We start from the raw sequence: 21,167 nt of genomic DNA, 5'->3' as shown, positions 1-21,167 counted from the left end.
AAGAAAAATCCGAACCTACAATGGTTTTGGATTCGGCTTTAAATAGCTGTTTACATGCCTTGGTTCTTGCTTTCTGTCTATTCCTATTAATGTTTGTAGGTGCTGTGGCGGTGGATTTGACCTATTGGTGGAAGCAGAGGCGGTGGCCAGGCAAGTGGTTTAGGGTTTCAGATTCTAAAACCCTAGTTTGACTGACGGGCCTGGGGTTTGGGCTTGTTAATTTTTGGGTTTGGGGTAATGTAATGGGGTTAAGGGTTAGTTGGGTTTTGGGCTTCTGTTGGTTTTAGTGGGTTGTTGGGTTTTGGGGCTAGGGTTTAGTTATATTTGGGCCCACAAATTGGGCTTGTACAAGTCCTCTTCTATCGGTATTAATTGCAAAATAGAGTAGCCATTGTTAAGGCTTAGTGCAAATTACTACACCACCAACGCAGTGGGCATTCCAAATAAATGTAAAAATACAGAAACAAAACTCTTAGACCCAAAGAACTTAAGGAGAGTAAGAATAATCCTCTTCCATTGGTGGTCATTGTTAAAAGAAAATTTAAAGCAATTAACAGCATCACGAAGTTCAAAATGTTTGGTCTCCTTCATAATCTCATTTTAATGTTATTCTTATTGTTTGGAAAAATGAACCCGTGTGTTGGTCTGATAGTCAAATTGTTTATCGCTTTAGATGTGGTTTGAGTTCAAGCCGCGTTACTCTTAAGATTTTGCTCTCCTCTTGTAATATTTCTTATATTTGAAAACTCAGCATAGTGATAACACCCAGAGTTTTTCTTTCTTCTCTCTTTTTAAAGATAAATTCTTTGTTTCTTGTGCGTACTAAGGAACAAAACAACTTTCTTCGTTAGATTTCCTGTTGCATTCTTCGGTTTCTCAAAACATCTTCCTGCAAATATTTATCACTTATAAAAAGAATATGGTATGATTTTATTAAAGAAATAAATGAGGCATAAACAAAACTAAATTATTATAATAAAAAATATAAATGGAAGATGTTTATATATAAATGTAATAATACTAACAAACGATACTACACTTTTAAGAAAACGATATTAATAGAAAGTACAACTATAAATCCTTATAAAAAAAATTGATCTTTATAGACATAAAAAAATCCTTCGTTATACTAAAAAGGAGATATATCTTGACAAAGAAAGTGCTATGGCTATAGGGAAGAACATCCTTATTGGAAGCAATTTTACGGCCTTTCATGGACAAAAGTTAGGTAGAAAGTTGGTTCAATTACTAACAATTAATTAATACGAATGCCACTTTTCACAAAGCAGATACAAAGTAATAGTGCTACTATTTGAGAAGAATTTTTATTTATTATCATTTTAAATAATAAAAGGAAGGCCTAAATACAATCTTGACATAACACATTGGTTATTATCATAAGAAATTCTCAAGATATGTCCCTAATAAAATAGTTTGTTTGCTTCCATAGCTTAAGGACCAGCAAAGAAAATATCCCATTGGATTCCCATCTATTTTAAATATCAGGGCTCATTTAACAAATTTTCAATCAACCAAAAGAAACCTTGGTTTGGCATTTGATGGTATCAGTAACACCACCTTCATCCAAATTGATTCAAGTGTTTGACAATTCCTGTACGTACGAATGTAACCGACTCCTACATAGTGGGTCGAGTCATTAGTTTAAGTTTGAAGTTTCGTTCCAAAAGTAGGACGATTTGGATAGAAATATAGGCTTGAACAAAAAATAAGATCTATTTTCTAAACGGGTTGGGCCTTAGGTAAATTTTTTTAGCTCGAGCTCGGCCCAAATTTGCCTAATTTTTTTCATGTTGTTTTGCTACTATTTTGTTATTATTGTTTGGATATTGTATAACTCTTATTTTATTGTTAACTTTGTTATTATTTTTAAAGTATTTTTAATTTGTTGAGAAATATTTATTTCAATGTTTTTAGTATATTTGACGCATTATATTTTTTAAAATTTGTTTTTATATATAAAATACTATAAAAAAAATTTAATACGAGTGGGCCGAATCAGGCTCAATTTAATATTTTTTATTTAGGTCAAGCTTGGATAAAATTTTAGGCCCATTTTTTAGGTCAAGTCGTGTAACACTCCTCTCCCGTCCCAATCGCCAGAACTGAGCTACAGAATGCTGCAATACAAAATGGAACAATTACAAACCTTTAACAAATAATTCAAGTTATATATCATAATATAAGTCATTCAAAACAAATTTAAACCTTTCTCAAACTTAGTACGAGTTTACACAAGTTCTAAAATTGGCTCGAAATTAAATCATGACCAAATTACAAAGTTTGAAAAATATAAGATAGACATCATGACGAGATTTTCTCCGTCAAATAGTACTTAAGAAACACCAAATTATAATTAACTTTTGGATTTTCAAGCCCAAGGTAATACTTAAGAAGACACTAACATATATGTGGGTCTGAAAACTCCAAAATAAAGAAGTTCAAAATGCTCTACCATCAGATCAAAAGCACAATTATAAAACATCTAATGGCTAAGATTTCATCTTAGGATAATTAGTGGGAATTCAAAGGCCATCCACTAAGACATTAAACTCTTGGTGTAATTACCTTTTAAGGCCATGGTTAATTATTTATCAATCCCCTTTTACAGACATTAAGCAAATTTTGAAAAAAAAAAATACTATCAAATACTAAAATTAAATGGACTAAAAAAAAGTTTAAAGACCAAGTTGAGAAATTTTGCTAAGTTGAAGGGCTAAAAGTTTATTTATCCTAAAACACGCGATAGCCAGCCAATGCGCAATATTTCTTCGTAGAAGCTCTTCATTTGTTCTGCCTTTTCTGCAGTCAAGACCCAAATTCGTCACCGCCGCCGCCACTACCGCCATTTTGTTTTTCCTTAGATCGATTTTCTGAGTTTGCACGTCTTTCTTCCGTGCTCCCCTTCCTTTAGCGTCAATAGACGTTGGGCGCCGCAACCGCCATTGGACAAGGCAGTCTGTGGGCGCCTACCTACACCTTTCCGTCCTTCATTCTCCACCTCTCTCTTCATTAAATAGCCCAAAATCAAGGGGTTTGGTAGATTTCGTTTACCAATCTGATCTGGTAATTTCTTCATGCACTTTTCGATTCGTTGTGGAATTTTAGTTAGTAATTTTTTATATTAACGTTTCGATAATAAAATCTGAAGTTTGTGATGAAATTGTTTTGTTCTACTTGGTTGATTTGCGTGTTTAGCTTGATATATTGAAAATTAAAAGGATGAACTTGGATGCTTATCTCTTGTCCACCATAGAATCATTATATTATGATTATTAGAAATATGAAGTACAAGGCTTTCACTGTTCTTAGTTGCAGGTGTTGTCTTTTGCTTAACTATGGAGGAAGAAAGGATAAAGGTATTATCATTTCCATCGGATAGCCCTCCACTCTCCATCATTGCCGCCGCAAAGATTGCGGGAATTGCTTTACCGACTCAGACTTCAACCTCTGGATCTCTCACCTTGTCTTTATCAAATGGGTACTTTTTTTTTATCTTTTTTCTTAGTGTTAATTTCAGTTTTGGGGTTTAGGATTTTTTTTTAAATGAAATTTAATCCAGTCTGTCTATGTCCAATAAATAGGCTTGAATTGCATGGAAATTATGTAATTCTCCGTTACATCGGTCGAGTTGCTGCCGTTCGTAACTTCTATGGTGATGATGCTTTTCATGCTGCCCAAGTATGTCTTTCATTTCACTGAATCTTTTCAGCTTTCTCCTTGCCTTTTTAGTTTAAAAGAAACAAGTGTTCTTTCGAGTTGTGTGTGTGGTGCTTAACAATAATATATGTATTTTGCTTTCCCAGATTGATGAGTGGCTGGAGTATGCTCCTACCCTTTTATTGGGTTCTGAGTTTGAGAATGCTTGTAGTTACATGGACGTATATATGGAGAAACGCACATTTTTCGTTTCTCATTCTTTCTCCATTGCTGACATAGCTATCTGGTCAGGTCTTGCTGGTAAACTTCAAAACTCATCTGTTTTTGCTATTTTTCAATGCCATTAGCCATCCAACCTTTTTCCCCTTATCATGCGTGCCTCATAGCTTATTTCTCTATATTTCCCTGACAACCAAGTCACCAACTGCAAATGATTTGCTGCTCTTAACTCTTCTCATTTTTCATTTAAAAGGAGGCCTAACTGACTAGCTCATAAAGGATTTTATCTATTATACTAAAACCTATGTTACACGGACTTGGGGGTGAATATTGGAAACAAATGTGTCCAACACGGGTATAATCAGTTTTACTTTCCATAAATTTGGAGCATCATATATTGATTCCTATGTGAAAATGAAGAGTCTAGCTATCATAGACTAAAAGTGCATTTTGCTCATGTATGCATATAACAAATGTTCTATGCTTTGTAGGAGCTGGTCAAAGATGGGAAAGCTTGAGGAAGTCAAGCAAGTACCCAAACCTTGTTCGCTGGTACAATTCTGTTTCTGCAGAATACAGCGATGCCTTGAATGAAGTTACTGCATTGTATGTTGGCCAAAAAGGATTGGGAAAGCAGGTGGCAGCTAAACCAAAAGAGCAAAAGAGTGCAGATGGAAATAGTTCTGATAAGTTGAACTTAGGTAGCAGGCCCTCATCTGAAATAGATCTTCCTTATGCTGAATTGGGAAAGGTGCGATTGAGATTTGCTCCTGAACCTAGTGGTTATCTCCATATAGGGCACTCTAAAGCAGCCTTATTAAATCAATACTTTGCTCAACGGTACCAAGGTGAAGTAATCTTGCGCTTTGATGATACCAATCCCACCAAAGAAAGCAATGAATTTGTAGAAAATCTTATAAAAGATGTTGAGACATTGGGCATCAAGTATCAAATGATCACCTATACTTCCGATTACTTCCCCAAGTTAATGGATATGGCTGAAAAGTTGATAAAGGAGGGGAAAGCCTATGTGGATGATACACCACGTGAGCAAATGCAGAAAGAAAGGATGGATGGCATTGAATCAAAATGTAGGAGCAACAGTGTTGAGGAGAATTTAAAGTTATGGAAGGAAATGATTGCTGGCTCTGAAAGAGGTTTGCAGTGCTGTCTTCGTGGGAAGCTGGACATGCAAGACCCAAACAAATCTCTCAGGGATCCAGTTTACTACCGCTGCAATCCTGTTCCCCACCATCGAATTGGAGCCAAGTACAAGTTGTATCCAACATATGATTTTGCTTGTCCATTTGTTGATGCTGAAGAAGGTATAACACATGCACTACGATCTAGTGAGTATCATGATCGCAATGCTCAGTACTATAGGATTCAAGAGGATATGGGAATGCGAAAGGTGCACATATACGAGTTTAGTCGATTGAATATGGTCTATACACTTCTCAGTAAGCGTAAGCTTCTCTGGTTTGTGCAAAACGGTAAAGTAGATGGATGGGATGATCCCCGTTTCCCAACTGTCCAAGGAATTGTTCGTCGAGGTCTGAAAATAGAAGCCTTGATACAATTTATTTTGGAACAGGTAAGCTCGCATGGTTGTTAACTTGAACACAATTCAAAGCCTGTTACTGATTATTTTCTTGAAATAGGCTATTTTATACTGCCTCTAATGCACCTGCCTCATCTTCTCATACCATTTTGCATCAGCATTCTAACTCTAATAGCATCATTCATATTTTGACTGAATGTTCATCAAAGTGTCATAGTTTGCTTAAACATAGGCTTTGATTTCAATGATTAATATTTTCCATCCTTTTGTTCCAGGGGGCATCAAAAAATCTCAACCTGATGGAATGGGACAAACTCTGGACAATTAATAAGAAGATCATCGATCCTGTTTGTCCTAGGCATACAGCAGTAATTGAAGAACGAAAGGTACTATTGACCTTAACTGATGGTCCTGATGAGCCATTTGTTCGTATTATCCCAAGGCATAAGAAATATGATGGTGCTGGAGAGAAAGCAACCACTTATACTAAAAGGATATGGATAGACTATGCTGATGCAGAGTATATCTCAGTGAATGAGGAGGTAACATTAATGGATTGGGGAAATGCCATCGTGAAAGAAATAATCAAGGATCAGGATGGAAACATAACTCAGTTGGTAGGTGTTTTGCATCTTGAAGGATCTGTCAAGACAACAAAATTGAAGCTCACGTGGCTTGCAGAAACTAGTGAACTTGTAAACCTTTCCTTGGTGGAGTTTGATTATCTAATAACAAAGAAGAAGGTATGCTCCCAATTTTTAACATACATCTACGACTGTTTGTGCAATTTTGTCCTTTTTTATTAGTAAATTCTGGCACAAGCTAAATACTAGTATATAGTTCCCATGTACTCCTCCATATTGAAAATTAGTACCGACTGCAGACTTGTATTATTTGTTAACTATATTATCCTCTCATGGTTGTTTTCTCTTCCACTTTATTTTTGGGGTGGATGCAGCTGGAAGAAGGGGAGGATTTCCTAGATGCACTAAACCCATGTACGAAAAAGGAGACAGCAGCAATTGGAGATTCCAACATCCGCAATTTGAAACAAGGAGAGATATTGCAGCTGGAGAGGAAAGGCTACTTCAGATGTGATGTTCCCTTTGTTAGACCTTCAAAACCAGTGGTGTTGATTGCAATTCCAGATGGGCGGCAACAAAGCGTGTTGAAGTAGGTCTTTTACCCTATCTTTATTCTGATATGGAGAGTGCGGGGAAGTTCCTCCAATTCTTTTCTGGCTAATACTTGGACATGCGTATTTATGACAATTTTTGGTGTAACTTTGTGGTTTCTGTTTATTTTATGATCATTATGAACAAATTTGTCTCTCACCTGTTAGAGAAACATGCAATGTGCCACTTTCCGTTGCAGTTCAACATGGTATTTATAAAAGCTTATATTGATCACAATTACACACAGGCGATAAAAACATTTGAACTAGGGTCTTAGTTTTTAAGAGATATGACTTGGGCTGGATAAGGCCCAACATAGCTTGGATATGTTAATACAGATGGTGTATTACCTGCAGATACTTCCACGTTCTCTTTCTCTCATCGTCCTGTAATTCTTGTTCCTGTTTTATGTTACACATATCCAGACGTGTCTTTATTGTTTTATGTTCTTTAGATTGGTTATGGGTATAGGCTTGACATTAAATATGAAGCATTATCTCTATACTCATTCAAATATATGTCAAAAAATAACACAATTTTCTCTTTTCTCACTCACTCTCTCAAATATGGTGGTTAACCACAAGACTGGTAATATGTTAGTATTTTGGTCATACAATTACTAATAAGAAAGATATTCATTCTATGTAATTTTATTTAATTTTTCTATATTTGTGTTTTTATATAAATAATACAATAATAATAAAATTATGGAAAAAAAACATAGTTACAAATTAATTACCAAAATGATATGTTTTTTGCTTGTATTCCATATATTTGTTTTTTGCTTTTACCTCAATAATTACATAATTATTAAAAATATAATAAAATTAAAAATTAAAATATATATTTTAAAAGGGTCTCGCCCTCTCAAAAGTGGAAAATAAAAAATACAATTTAATGATAGTAAAAAATAAAAAAATAACATTATTTAAAGAAAATTAAAATAATCAATAATAAAAATGTGGGGACACTTTTTAATATTAATTAAAAAATTAAACATAATTATTTTTATTATTAATTAAAATAAAAGTTAACATTATATAATTAATATTTAAAGAAAATTAAAATAAATAAAATAAAGTTTCGCACATGTTTTTTATATGAAAATATTATTTCATGTTTATTTTAATTTTCTTTAAATATTAAGTTGATTTTTTTTATATTTTTAAGTGCATTTGCATAATCGCATAGTCTACTAAACTTATAGCTTACCCTTACTCAGATTAACTTTCAACTCTTCATTGGCTAGTTTTTGCATATCAATTAACTTCAGTTTTGGAATCACTCTAATTTTACATAAGAAATGCTCCCCAACAAACTTGTAAGGTGCCCTTTTGTTCTTAAAAGTGGTAGAACACTCATAGGTTTTTATGAAGGTTTTTATATTATAAAATCCATCACTATTATCTACAGCAGCAGATATTCTAAAAGGGCATCCATCTTTCCTACACCTAGCTCTAATCCTCCCCTTTGCATTCCTAAGATAGACAATATCAAACCCTTTTTTTACTGCATATTTTGCTAAAGCAATCTTAAATTCTTTTGGTCCCCTAAACAACATACTAAGCTTTAAATGTGGGATTAGGTTATTAGGATCGAAACACAAATGTCGACTTCTCCAACAGACTACCTCACCATCTGAATCACTTCCATAAGACCCTAAATCTAATGAATCAACATAACCAATTCCTCCACCTGATTGATTTGAAACCTCACAATTATTCTATTCCCTTTCACTACCTTCGCCTACCTTTGGACCCTCAAAGTTAACCTTATTTACTCATTCTCTTTGATTTTTTTTTCCCTTAATATTTTCTATATCAAGCCTTGATATTTCTCACCTCTTCATCCTCAGATTCTACCCTTAAAGCCTCTTCACTGTCCAATGAGTTGTCTGTATCACTAATCCCACTACTTTAAGAACTTTCCTCACTTTAAGCACATGTATCACTTCCAACCAAATCTGGTCCCACATTAAATTTCACACCTAACTCGGTAAATGTTTCCCTGGCCCTACCATTAACTTTCTCATTAAAATTTAATTTTTCATTACAATTTGGTTCGCCAACGCCAATATGTTTACATCCTTTTCCGTAGCGGCAGGCAACAACATGGTATCATCAACAACATCAGGTGTGTCTACCTCGTGTTCAACATATACATATATGGACCCTCTTTTTCTAATATGGTTAATCATTGCTATGAATAATGAATTATTATAGCAAAAACTCAATCCCTTACTAAAATCTATCCCACCCTCACAATATACAAAGCTGCTCACAACTCTATATCCAGCTTTCACTACCATCTCACACAAAGTGTAATAACACAAAAAATTTGGGTCGAAATCCCATTGCAGCACTTTCCTTCCAACATAAGATGCACAAGGGTTTGTGACAAAAGTTCCATCCAAATGCATATGCACCACACATTTATCATGAAACATTATAAAACACTACACATATATAATATAAATTGTAATATACATACATATTATAAACAATGATAAACATACATACATACATACATACATAAACAGTAATATACATAACAAACATACATAACCGAATGACCTTTCAGCTTCAATCTATTTAACCCTCGAAAAAAATTCCTTTTAGTATGGACTTCTCTGCATACACACAAATGGCAACAAAAACAAAAATTAGAAATCAATTATAATACAAATAAAATATCTAAAAAACAAAAAGTTGTCAATAAAATATCTAAACCAATTATAATAAGAAAAATTGTTAAACTTTCTTTAAACCAAAAAATTGAATGTTCTTAAAAAAAATTGTCACTTTATGAGAATGGGTCAAAAACAAAAGATTTGTTTTTTTAAAAAACACACAACAAAAAAACACAACAAAGATGAAAAATGCTTTCTATATGGTAAAAAAAAAAATTATTCAATCAATAAAAAGTTATGCAATAATCGATGATGAAAAAAAAAACCAAAAAGGTTGAGTCAAATACTTGTAATATTGTGGGGTAATCGAAAGGCCTGACTAATCGATGATGAAACAAGGTTTCTTTCAATGAGATGGTGAAGAATTTCTCAGAATCGGAAGGGTTTGGCTGAAGGATGAAATCGAAAGCCTTACTCGCACAAATGTCAAACGATGGAAATGGGACTATTGAAAGGATTCAATGTCAATAAAGTAAAATCAAATATGGCTTTTGATCTTCAAGGATAACCCAAGAGGTTTTTAAGCAATCAAAAAGATTTATTTTTCAATCGATTTGGTAATCGGTGAAAATATTTATTTGTATTTTTTTTTAATAAATGAGGTCTTTAATTATTTTTTCCAAGGAGTCGGGTCAACACGGGTCAAAGGGATATTAGGAGTGCAACATGTGGCGGCACACGAGTGGTTAATGTTGCTACGTTAGCAAAATCGTAACACTGTTGGGCTCATGTACCAAACTAGTAGACGAAAAAAAATTTAAGTACTAATCTAGGATAAAAAAATTATAGATACTAATTTGAAAGAAGTGAACAAATTCATGTACTAAATTTATTTTTAACCCTTTTATATTCAATTTTTAATGTAGACTTTCATTTATAAAACATGCACATATTATCACAAACAAATTTCCTTCATTGACCAAGATGGTATATTAACATATTAAATATTAATCATTAATTTGTTATGGTAATAACATAATTATTCTTATTAAAATCATAATTTGTACACATTCACTTATATCCAATCAGTTTTCATTCTTACTTAGTACAACATTCCATAACTAAGGCCATTATCCCATCTTATTATTTATTTTAACCACTTTCAAGACATTACATCAAATATACATTATATGGTATAGGTAAAGTATGAGTATCCAATAGTACTTATCTCTTGAATGTCTTTTTACACCAAATCAAGCTTTCCAACGCTTTTTTTCATCCTTATTTAGCTTGAAAACCCCATTTATCACCATTATCACATAATCCCATATTCATGAAAACAACAAAAAGTTAATATATATATATATTTATATGCTTCCAAAGGTTTCTCAAATAAAAATTCTCAAATATTAAGCTTAATGAAGTAGAATACATCATAACTTTTCTTGTTGAAGCTTTCTCTTTTCACTTTTTCACACTAGAAATACCATAAATCCTAGCTGAAATTTGAAGATTGAAGATGAGCTCTAGCTCATGAAAGAGTTTTTTGATGGCCTATGACGAGAAATTAATGTGGGTGATGAGATTCTCCAAGAAATTTCAATGGAAAAGCATGAAAATTGAACAAAAATGAAGAGAACTCCATGGAGAAGAATGCTAATGGGCAGCAGCAAAGGTAGGCTGATGGGGGTTTCTTTTTCTTCCTTTTGTTTCCTTTAAAAATCATGAAAATGGCCCCCAAGCCCACATACAAAATTTCAAGCCCAAAGTTCACTAATTGGAGCTCAATTTTTCCCCAAACACATTTTATATGTCCAATATATTTAGAGGTGTTCATAGATCGGGTTGAGTTAGGTTCGAGCTAAACTTAAGCATGATATTAACATACTTTACGTTTGTCCAAGTCCAACCCAGACCAAAATATGGGCTTAAATTCTGTCCAAACTCGCCCATATTTACAGAAGACTAATCCCAACCAATCACTAAATAGCATTTATTTTGCTATTTCATACTCACGGGATCTTTGATTTATGGCTTCCAAAATAAATTTCAAATTTTACATCTCAAAACTTTATAAAATAATGAGTTTATAGATCATATTTAAGCCATATAAATTTAACATGCACCGTCATAAATATACATCTCGATTTTAAATATATGATTATCATCCTATATATACGCACTAGAAGATCTCATACCAGAATAGTGATCTTATTATACAAGCCAATGCTTTCCACTATTCTACATTGGCTAGAAAATTAACCATGCATATGACTTATTTCATTTCTAGTCAAAATCACTTCTAATCCAAACTTTATAGCATAGAAAAAAATGTGCAATCATATTTAAAACTCATTTAGTTTAAGGTTATTTAACAAAAACAACCACCATAATTATTTATATTATATGATCATCTACAAACTTTCATTTTAGCAATGAAAATAATGTCTCATTAATATCATCCAAATGCTAGTTATTAATATCATGATTTGAGTAAACAAATAATTCAATATCTAGAGTTCAATATATATAATGAAAAGGAAAGAATATTTTTTACCAAAGAGTTTCACTCACAAATTAGATGTAATGAATTAAATTTCAATTCTTCAAACTTTTTTTTATTTATAAAAAATTAATAGGTGCCTAAGTGACTCTTTAAAAAAATCATTATTTAAGTTGCACTTTTGGATTTCAAGAAACTATTCATTCAACCTTTTACAAGTATTCGTTACAAGTATTCGTTGGACCTAGTGACGCAACTTTTCAATTTGGAACGGCTCACCCGGATGGTCATAATGCTTTTGTTGAACAGAAGCATGTTGAACAATGTCATCACCATTCAACCTTTTCCAAATGTGCATTTTCATTCTATCTTATTTCTTTCTTTCTTTCTTTTCTTGTAAGATATATAATATATATTACAATGAAACATTTGATTTTTTTTTCAAGTAATTGATGCATGAGACACCTAAATCTTTTGCATAATGCAATTCAATAAATATAACAATTGAAATCTAATTATGCAATAAGAGTAAAAAAAAATGACGTACATTTTTTTGCGAGAAAGATATTTCTAAATCAAAATTTGATAAGATCACTTATCATCATGCAACCATAATTGCATATATCTATCTTCATAGTACCATGCTTGTAGTGGCATGTGAATGCGTGGTGAGCAGACAAGTCTTCTTTAATTTTTCATAAATTGCGAAAATAGAACCTTAAAATTATTAGTGTATGGAGATAGAAATAAACTTATGAGAAATTAATGAAGGTTTCAAGGCGTGTAACAATATCATTTTCTTTAAGGTTCTATTCATTCCCACTTATATTATAGTGTGCAAAAGAGTTACTGGTAAATGAACCTTGAGGATACAATGAAGCTCAATGACTATCTACGATTTACATTAACGGAAACAGTCTACTGAGTACTGAGCAGAGCATAACAAGGATATCAATTTTTATAAAGAAATTTTACAGTAATTCTTTATAGAACAATCTAGGAATATAAAAGATGGTGAGAGAAATAGAACAGATTTTGTTTATATGCTTTGGGTGTATCCTACAAAAATTCATAGGGGCAAAACTACTCAAATGGATACTCATATCATTAGCAATAAAAATAATTATTCAATAGATATCTACTTAAATAATTATGACTATTTATAACTTATTTATAGGGACATAACTTTTGATTATTTATAACTTTTCATTTGTAACTATTGAAACACTATATATATATTTAAAATATTCCAACAAAGGATGGAAGTCAAAATTGTTATTGGAGATGTTTCATGAAGTTAGATTGGGATGGCTGATTCTTTAGCAAAATCAGGATGCATTTTATCAGAAATGTTTTATGCAGCTTGGTGACTACTCATACCACCCTGTTGTTGCTTTTGGTGCTTGCTGCTTGGCTTTACTATGTGACTTTTCCATGAGTTACTTTCTGTTTCTTATAGCTTTCCTTTGGCCTTGTATTCAGTGGTTTTCCATTTATTTTAACTTTGTGGATACCTAGTACATTGGTTATTGGTTAAATTCTACCATACATTAAATTAAGAAAAGATGAGAAATATTTGGTTATTGGTCAAATTCCTTCATACATTAAACTAGGAAAAGAATTGAAAAGAAAAATGCCACAAGAAGTGAGATTAACTTCAACATGTATAAATTTTATTAGTTTTATACCATTATTATAACTTTTTCAGTTAAGAAAATATTTTTAGGAAAACGTATCAAACAACAAAAAATATTTTGCACAGAATCATTCAAATACTAAAAATATTATATTTTCTAAAAAGTCAATCCATGAACGGTACGATTGGCCCAGAGGGACCTCTCAACTTACAATTTACTTAAGTGGACTCACTCATTAACCGTCACATCAGATCTCAACTATCACGTCCCATCCAATATTACTCAAGGCACGTCACAGCGCTACTCTACTTAAACCTATGGCACCAGACTCCTTGACCACTTACCCCTGGCCCACCAATAGTGACCCGACACTTGATACCTCAGGACAGGGCATAACATGTAGATAAGCCTCATGGCTTAAGATTGGATGCAAGCAACCTACATCTCCTCTTTTACTATCTCACTCCAAGCTCTGTCTTCTTCTCCCTATCTTTTACTCCAACCACACTTTCACTCTTTCACTCTATCCTAAAAAGGGTGAACCACCTATCTCCGCCCCCTACTCTTTGAATCAACAAGTTCGAAAACACGTCAATGACGACAGTTGCCATCATTGACGATTCCAATGTGCAAAATATACCAACTAATATTGGCGTTTCTAACGAAAATTAATTCAGAATTAAAGCAAATATGAACATACGAGAGAACCTTGAATGGACAACAAAAAATGGCAATCAAAATGTATTCATTGAAATCTGCGTGTATGTTTCTGTGTATGATTTCTTTGTCTATAAACAATGCTAATTTATATTCATTTTATACAATAAAAAATACAAACCTAAGGTATATTAATTCTATCCTTTGGATAGCAATCAATGAAAATCTGACGATGAAATTTAATACTCTGCAGAAGCCTAAAGAGCATGATACTTTACAAGAAAGAAATATGGTCAAAAGAAGGAACAAAATCACCTTATCATCGCCTTGGATGGTCCAAGATCGGACTCATTTCTACTTCTACAGCTGCAGACTGACTCTGAGCCCAAAACTTCTCTGCTTCCCGTGCAATCTGAACATCGCAAGGTGCATAAAACTGATAAAGAACTTTCACGACAAATCGAGGTATTAGTGCAGTGACAATGATGGCAAGTAAACAGAACCAAAACAATCTGGTTTTCGCAATTTCAAAAATGGCCCTGTCAAAACAAATAATAGGCTGCCAAGGATCAGAAACTATAAGCAAGCAAATTTAACTAACTTCAAATGAATCATTTACTAAAATGCATGGTTGGCATGCTAATTTATGGCAACTCATTAGCCTTATAATGTAGAATCAATTGCAGACAGTTCTTATACCATTAATTATTGCCAATTTCATAAGGCCTAGAACATAATAACCTATATTTACTCGAACTCAGGTATGTGGTGGATACGAGTATGTATCTGACATGAGTATGTTCAACATTTTCAAAGTTTTTCCATGTATTTGGTAGGTCCTTGGAGGCCTCATACCAATGTCTGAAAATATGTTCGACATGGGTACTTAAAAAAAAAAGAGTTGGAACACTGTAGATAATAACCTCATGGCTACAGCTAAGAGCACGGAAACTCTGAAACTTGGGGACAACAATATTTATATGCAAAAAAACACTCCAAAGCACATCTATATGTTACATGGAGGTAACAAAGTAAACTTGAACCTGAAAACCTGTCCAAGAGCCCAAACGTAATCTAATTCGAGATGAATAAAACGAAAGACTCAGACGCAAAGAATCAGAGAACCTGATCCCTAAAAAATCCAGACCTAAACCTAAAATAACTCACCCAACAACACCTAATTGCCACCTCTATATGAATGCACTAGTATATATATTTTAGTAGAATACTTCTGTTGTATAGCAGGTAAGGAAAAATAATAATGTTTTTAGATATGTTAATGTGGAAACTGTCAAAAACTATTATCTTGACACTATTCACCTACATGCTTAATTAAAATAAATCTGATGTAAAAGGGCTTACCAGTAACCAACTAAAGATGGTATAGCATCTATAACGATAACGCAAATAAAAGTTGCAATTATAGATCCCCAAATGGCTGCATGAGTTATCCAATTCCAGTGGATGACATCCATGGCCAAGTGTAAATTAACCAATATAACTACTGCAAGAGTCCAAAGATCTCCAATACTTGCAGCATCAATGGTGCTGCCCCAGTATGCGAGAAGAGGAATGAAAAAGACAACCACACTTTGATAGAGAGTATCGAGCATTGTTATCCAAAAGAGTGTTTTGTTATAGCATTCATCTCGGTGCCCGGCCCCATACAGCTGAGGATGCTTTAAAAGTGTGAGTCGACTTAGGTCCTTGTCAAGAATACCGACAACAATTGTAGGCACCGATGTGTAGATTACAGAATACAACACACTGCTCCACTCATTGATTGCAGTGGTCAAAGTGAAACAAGTGAAGAGCACATACCTGCAAAGAACATAGAGAAGTAAAAAAGTGCTCATCCATAGATGAAAATCCACACTAATTGACCAAAATCTGATTCCAAGTCTATTCCAAAAGTGGAAATTATAATCTTGAATAAATAGGGATAAAAAAATCAAATATCTTTATCCTAATGGAGCAAAGGAAGAATTTTACTATACATATGTATATATGAAATGATGACATTTTATTGCCTCAACCCCACTTTTGGCCTCGTTAGGACAAAAAGATACCGTCCCTAAGCCAACCATCTATTGTAGGTTGAATATCAGCATTTAGTACACATAAGAAGATTTGTATCTGGAAAATAAAATAACTCACCAAAATAGAACAAGGACGAACACTGCATTCCTGTAAAAATTGTATAGTATCATGTAGCCCATCCGCTGGTAATTCCAATGCCCATGGACAAACAACAGAGGAACTAAGAATCTGAACTGACCCATTGCAAAATCGGATGCCATTACAGCTTGCCTACCCTCTTGGCCACTAATGCCAACTCCCACATCCGCCATTTGGATCATTGAAACATCATTAGCACCTGTGAAGCATCCAGTAGCATTGCTTAAATCAGCAAAACGAAATCAACTGAAATTCAAGAGAATGATGATTACCATTCTCTTTTTTTATCGTAAGATTATGATTAGAAAATCAAGAGAATGATGATTACCATCTCCAATGGCAAGTGTCATGTCTGAGGTCCTCTTCTTTACAAGGGAAATGATTCCGGCTTTCTGTAATGGGGCCACCCGACAACACAAAACCACAGAACAATTACAGGCTAACTCGAAGAGCTGCAAGCAAAGATGAATAATAAAGTCACATCACCATGCAGGATAGTAGAAAAGTGAAAAAAAAAAAAAAAAACAACGGCAAGTTGACGACTCCTTACCCTTTCTTCGAGTTCACTGTCAAGAATATAAACAAGGCTGGTACCATCAATAATCAATGCTACAGGTGTTGAACCAGTTCCCAAAGTTCTACCAGTTTCATTTGTAGTGCCAGACGTAGTTGTAAGTTTCTTAGACATGATGATGGCATCTTCTAAACTCTTTCTGCATGATTCCTTAGAGTTGCTGTTAACTATAACTTGTGTCATTTTACTGGTCAACAGCTTTGAGGAGTATCCAATTGATATGGCAGTTTCTTGCTTGTCCCCAGTCAACACCCATACTTTGATCCCAGCTGTTCTAAGAGACTCAATGGCTTCTGGAACTCCTTGCTGTAGTTTATCTTCGATACCAGAGGCACCTAATATGCAAAGATTGCTTTCGATATTGCTTGCAATCTTACGAAGCAATCTGGCTCTACCCATTAAAGCAGTGCTAGCCACCTCAAATGCAGAATGCCATTCCTCAAATTCTGAAGTACTCAGTTCTCTCATCCCAATGACGAGTGTTCTCAAGCCTATTGAGGAGTAAGACTGCAGATGGGCTTCGGTTGCACGAATTATACTCGTATTCAGAGATCTGTCTATGACACTAAACATTGTTGTGTCAGCTCCTTTTACAAACACTTTAACGGATTGGTTTGGGAACCCCAATATAACAGACATCCTCTTCCGATCACTATCAAACTCGTGCAAACCCAAAACATTGAACCTGCATGACCCAAAACATTTTTATTCAACAATGAAAACTTAATATAAATGAAGTCCAGGAGTACAACCAGCATTCCTTTAGTATGATTATATACTATATAGTATATATACACTTTTCTTCTCCCAAAGCAAGAGAATTTTCAATGCCAGTCCCTAAATATTACAATATCCCAACCTCCAAGTGTCTTGAAATTTTTTTTTTTTAAAAAAAAGGAAAGAAAAAAATGATGATACTAAATCCAAATAGGTATTTACATACATTTCACCTACCTCAGTACTTGGTAAACATGTAAAGATTAACATAAAAAAATGCCAATAACCTCAAACAATATAAAACTAAGATTAATCCATGAAAAATAAAGTTCATAGAAGTCGATCAAGCTCCTTCCCAAGAAATACTAGTTATTTTCACTTGTGCAGATTAAGAATGTAGTTTTCAAACCATCACTTTATTGTTGCAAAAGTAGTAGAGGAAGCTTCTCCAAAGGAAATATATATACTGACTATCCAGAAAAATAAAGGAAATTCACATGTCTGCTTCATGGTATAATATTTTCCATAAAATTTTGACCCTCTAGAAGTTCCTATCACAATTAAAGCACTCTGTTCAAGCATTTACAGTAAATACCGACACCAAAAACTCAAAACAAATCTAGTAGCAATTCCTGTATTGATGCTGGCAGAGGTTATCACAATATAATGATACAACAGAAATGGTGGAAACAAAACTAAGAAGATAGAAGTCAGCACTTGATATTTACCTTTTCCTTTCTCCTTGAATGTCAATAACAATATGGCCAGAGGTTCGCTCTATCAGCATAAATCCATATGCTGCAGCAGCATAAACCAACGCCTGTTCATCTGGAGACTCGCCTTGGTAATCTATCAACTTCAAAGTAGGATCAGGTGTATCCACAATTATTGGCACAATAGTATTGCAAGCTGCCAGTGCAAGGAAGAAATCATGGACATAACTGCCTTCTTTTGTCTCTTTTCCATTCCTAACATATTGTAGAAGCTCAGGGTCAGTCTTTACGACCATCTTCGGCCTCAAAACCTGCCCATCCGCTAGATAAGAATAAAAGAGTTTAAGTTAGAAAATGCTAAACAAACCTCAAATAAATTTCTTTCTAACAGACGTATTACCAGAGATAAATTTTTTGTTTACCTTGGACAAAGTAGCCATCTTTCTGATCTTGTGAAGTTGCCTTTCCACCATTGTAATCTACTCCCCAAATGCTTGCACACTGGAATTCCATCTTGTTCTCAGTAAGCGTACCAGTTTTGTCAGAGAAAACATATTTTATTTGTCCTAAGTCCTCATTTATATTCAAAGCCCTACACTGAAATCTTGTATTTGAAGACTCATCATACATCTCAGCATCTCGAATCATAAAGTAAGCCTGACCGACCCGGACTAACTCCATGGAAATATACAGTGAGATAGGAATCATTATCTGAAACACAATTACTGACATGAGGAATGTGAAAAATATTTCCAATCCCCATCCATAATAATTATAATTTTTTTCTTCATCCTCAGAGAAGTCCTTTCTTCTATAAAAGGGCAAGTAATCCAACTCATCCCTGTGGCGTCTCAACCAAACAGCAGCACAGACAGAGACAACTGTACACAATGCAACAAGAAACAGTGAAAGGAAGATGATCTCCAAGTTCATATGGGTCTCAAGTCGGCTCCTCTTTGATGGAGCCCCTGAGTTGTTAAGCATTGCTTTGGTCTCACTGCCAGCATACACAGCAACCCCAACTGCCCAAGTAGTGTTTTTGAGCTCACAGCCACGAAGTATAATATTAGAGGGACCAAGGGACACTTGTTTTCCATCAACTTCCATGTTAGCCTGAAACCCATATATGTTCCTGTTGGGTTTCTCACACTTGATCAACCCAGAAACATTTTCCTTTTCAGGAATCTTCTGAAGAGTCTCCTGTTTGGCATATCGTGTCTTCAAATTAGACTCTCCATCCAAATTAGTAGTCTGCACGTATGCAACTCCTGTCGGTTCACTAGTTGAGAGTAGAACCATATCACAAGGAATAGTTTCATTAGCTTGAATCTTGATTATCTCACCAACCTGAATGTTCTTCCATTTCTTTTGCTGAAATTCATTATTAACCAAAACCAATGCTAGCCTATTATTCTCAATCCTGTCTGCCCTATGGCGCCTGTAGTCCTCGTATGCGTCTTTAACAGCCGTAACCAGAAGGACAAATGCCAATGGCAAAATGGAAGCTGTACGGCCGAATACAGCAAGCTGAGGCAGCTGATTGAGCACTGCGATCACAAGGAAGTATACATAGGCAACTCTATGAAACTGCTCGAACAAGTTCCTAGGCAAAAATGTTAGGATTGAGTACTTCGCGGTCCGAATAGAATTCCCAGCAAACTTAAACCTCTCATTTGTGTTGACAGGATCATTTATATGTACCAGCCTAGCATCTTCATCATTGATCTCTTTCTGTGACATGCTATATGTCTCTGACTCAGCACCTTGAGATCCATATCTCACAGGCTTTGGTCCCACATCACTAAAGTTCACTTCTCTAATCGAACTCCCTCCCAAAGATTTGGAACGAGCAGAAAAATTACTCCTCCTTGATGAGGAACTTAAGGCAGGTTCAATACAACACAAATTCTCAACAGGGGTTTTTGAGTCCATCCCAGAAACAAATCCAGGATCCCCCTTGTTCAACTTTCTTCTCTAAAATCAGAGGGGTATAAAATAAAGTAACAAAAAAAAAAAATTCTAGAGAAACCACTTTTGAGGCTATGATCTATGGACCAAAGACATCTCCAGCAGCTCAAAGGTCAAGAAAAAAACAAAATTCACGAAAGATACCCAGAATATGATTTGAAACAAATTTGCTAAAAGACCAAACTTCAGCAAAAGATATTAAGAAACAAAAAAACAACCCAGAATTCAAATTCAGCAGAGTAAGATACACCCAAAATAATTTACACACATGAACACATGATACAAATACAAGAACAAACAAGAAAGAAAGGTAGGAAGGAAGGAAGAACCTTGAGTTGATGATCGTGGTGGGAATATAATTTAAAAGTAACTTTAGCAACAAGAAATTGAAATTGAAAGGGATGAGAGGATATCTGTACAATGAAAGGGAGAGGGTGAGGTTAAGAGGGCTGCTTTGTAATCTGTTGTTGTTGGTGTAAAGGCGTGTTTGAAAGAGGGAAATGTCCAAAGTCAAAGGCATTTGCAAATGGAAAGGAGAGGAGTGGGAGGGCGGCTTTTGCAATGAAAGAGTAAGGAAGAGTCTTAATGGGGTGGCGACAATGGAAGAATCAATATTCAAAACCCAACCATTTTTCTCATTTGACAATCAAGTCTTGAAGATTACCTAAACCTGGTCTTCACGTAGAAGAAGGTTCTTCGATAGTGAGAGAAACTCAATATCTTACTTTTTCTATTTCTAGAAAGTCTAGGGGCTCACTTTGCATTTACACCATAATATTCTTGTTTCTACACGCTTTGAATGCAAACTCTTTTTATTTAATTATATTAAATGTTTTTGGATAAAACAAGTTAAGAAACTTAAATGAAATTAAAATAATAGAGTTTCATTTTTATATAAAATATTTTCATAATAAATTTATCCACCCTCTTATTTTTTATATAAATAATTTAAAATATT

General features: G+C 34.2%; 2 protein-coding genes across 3 annotated transcripts; one reads left to right on the top strand and one right to left on the bottom strand.

The window, feature by feature from the left end:
* The first annotated feature begins 2,707 nt into the window (after positions 1 to 2,707).
* Positions 2,708 to 6,870, top strand: LOC108460573 (glutamate--tRNA ligase, cytoplasmic-like). Of its 2 annotated transcripts, none has more exons than XM_017760112.2 (7): positions 2,708 to 3,084; positions 3,331 to 3,499; positions 3,603 to 3,699; positions 3,825 to 3,978; positions 4,389 to 5,491; positions 5,734 to 6,201; positions 6,417 to 6,870. In XM_017760112.2, exons 2-7 carry the CDS (start codon positions 3,357 to 3,359, stop codon positions 6,633 to 6,635), a joined length of 2,184 nt encoding a protein of 727 aa, XP_017615601.1. In that variant the 5' UTR covers positions 2,708 to 3,084; positions 3,331 to 3,356; the 3' UTR covers positions 6,636 to 6,870. The 2 variants fall into 2 exon arrangements, with proteins under 2 accessions (XP_017615601.1, XP_017615600.1); XM_017760111.2 differs by having other exon boundaries at positions 2,711 to 3,084; positions 3,337 to 3,499.
* A 7,260-nt stretch (positions 6,871 to 14,130) lies between these two features.
* On the bottom strand, positions 14,131 to 20,305 carry LOC108458868 (phospholipid-transporting ATPase 1). Its single transcript, XM_017758267.2, has 8 exons — positions 20,297 to 20,305; positions 18,664 to 20,215; positions 18,257 to 18,563; positions 16,788 to 17,496; positions 16,566 to 16,689; positions 16,217 to 16,436; positions 15,422 to 15,880; positions 14,131 to 14,598 (listed from the first exon to the last, which is right to left on the bottom strand). Exons 1-8 carry the CDS (start codon positions 20,303 to 20,305, stop codon positions 14,379 to 14,381), a joined length of 3,600 nt encoding a protein of 1,199 aa, XP_017613756.2. The 3' UTR covers positions 14,131 to 14,378.
* Positions 20,306 to 21,167: the final 862 nt, after the last annotated feature.

Source organism: Gossypium arboreum, chromosome 4 (assembly GCF_025698485.1).
Source record: "Gossypium arboreum isolate Shixiya-1 chromosome 4, ASM2569848v2, whole genome shotgun sequence".
NCBI classification, from domain to species: Eukaryota; Viridiplantae; Streptophyta; class Magnoliopsida; order Malvales; family Malvaceae; genus Gossypium; species Gossypium arboreum.
The sequence above is the reverse complement of the archived record's forward strand: the minus strand, read 5'-3'. Positions and strand labels throughout refer to the sequence as shown.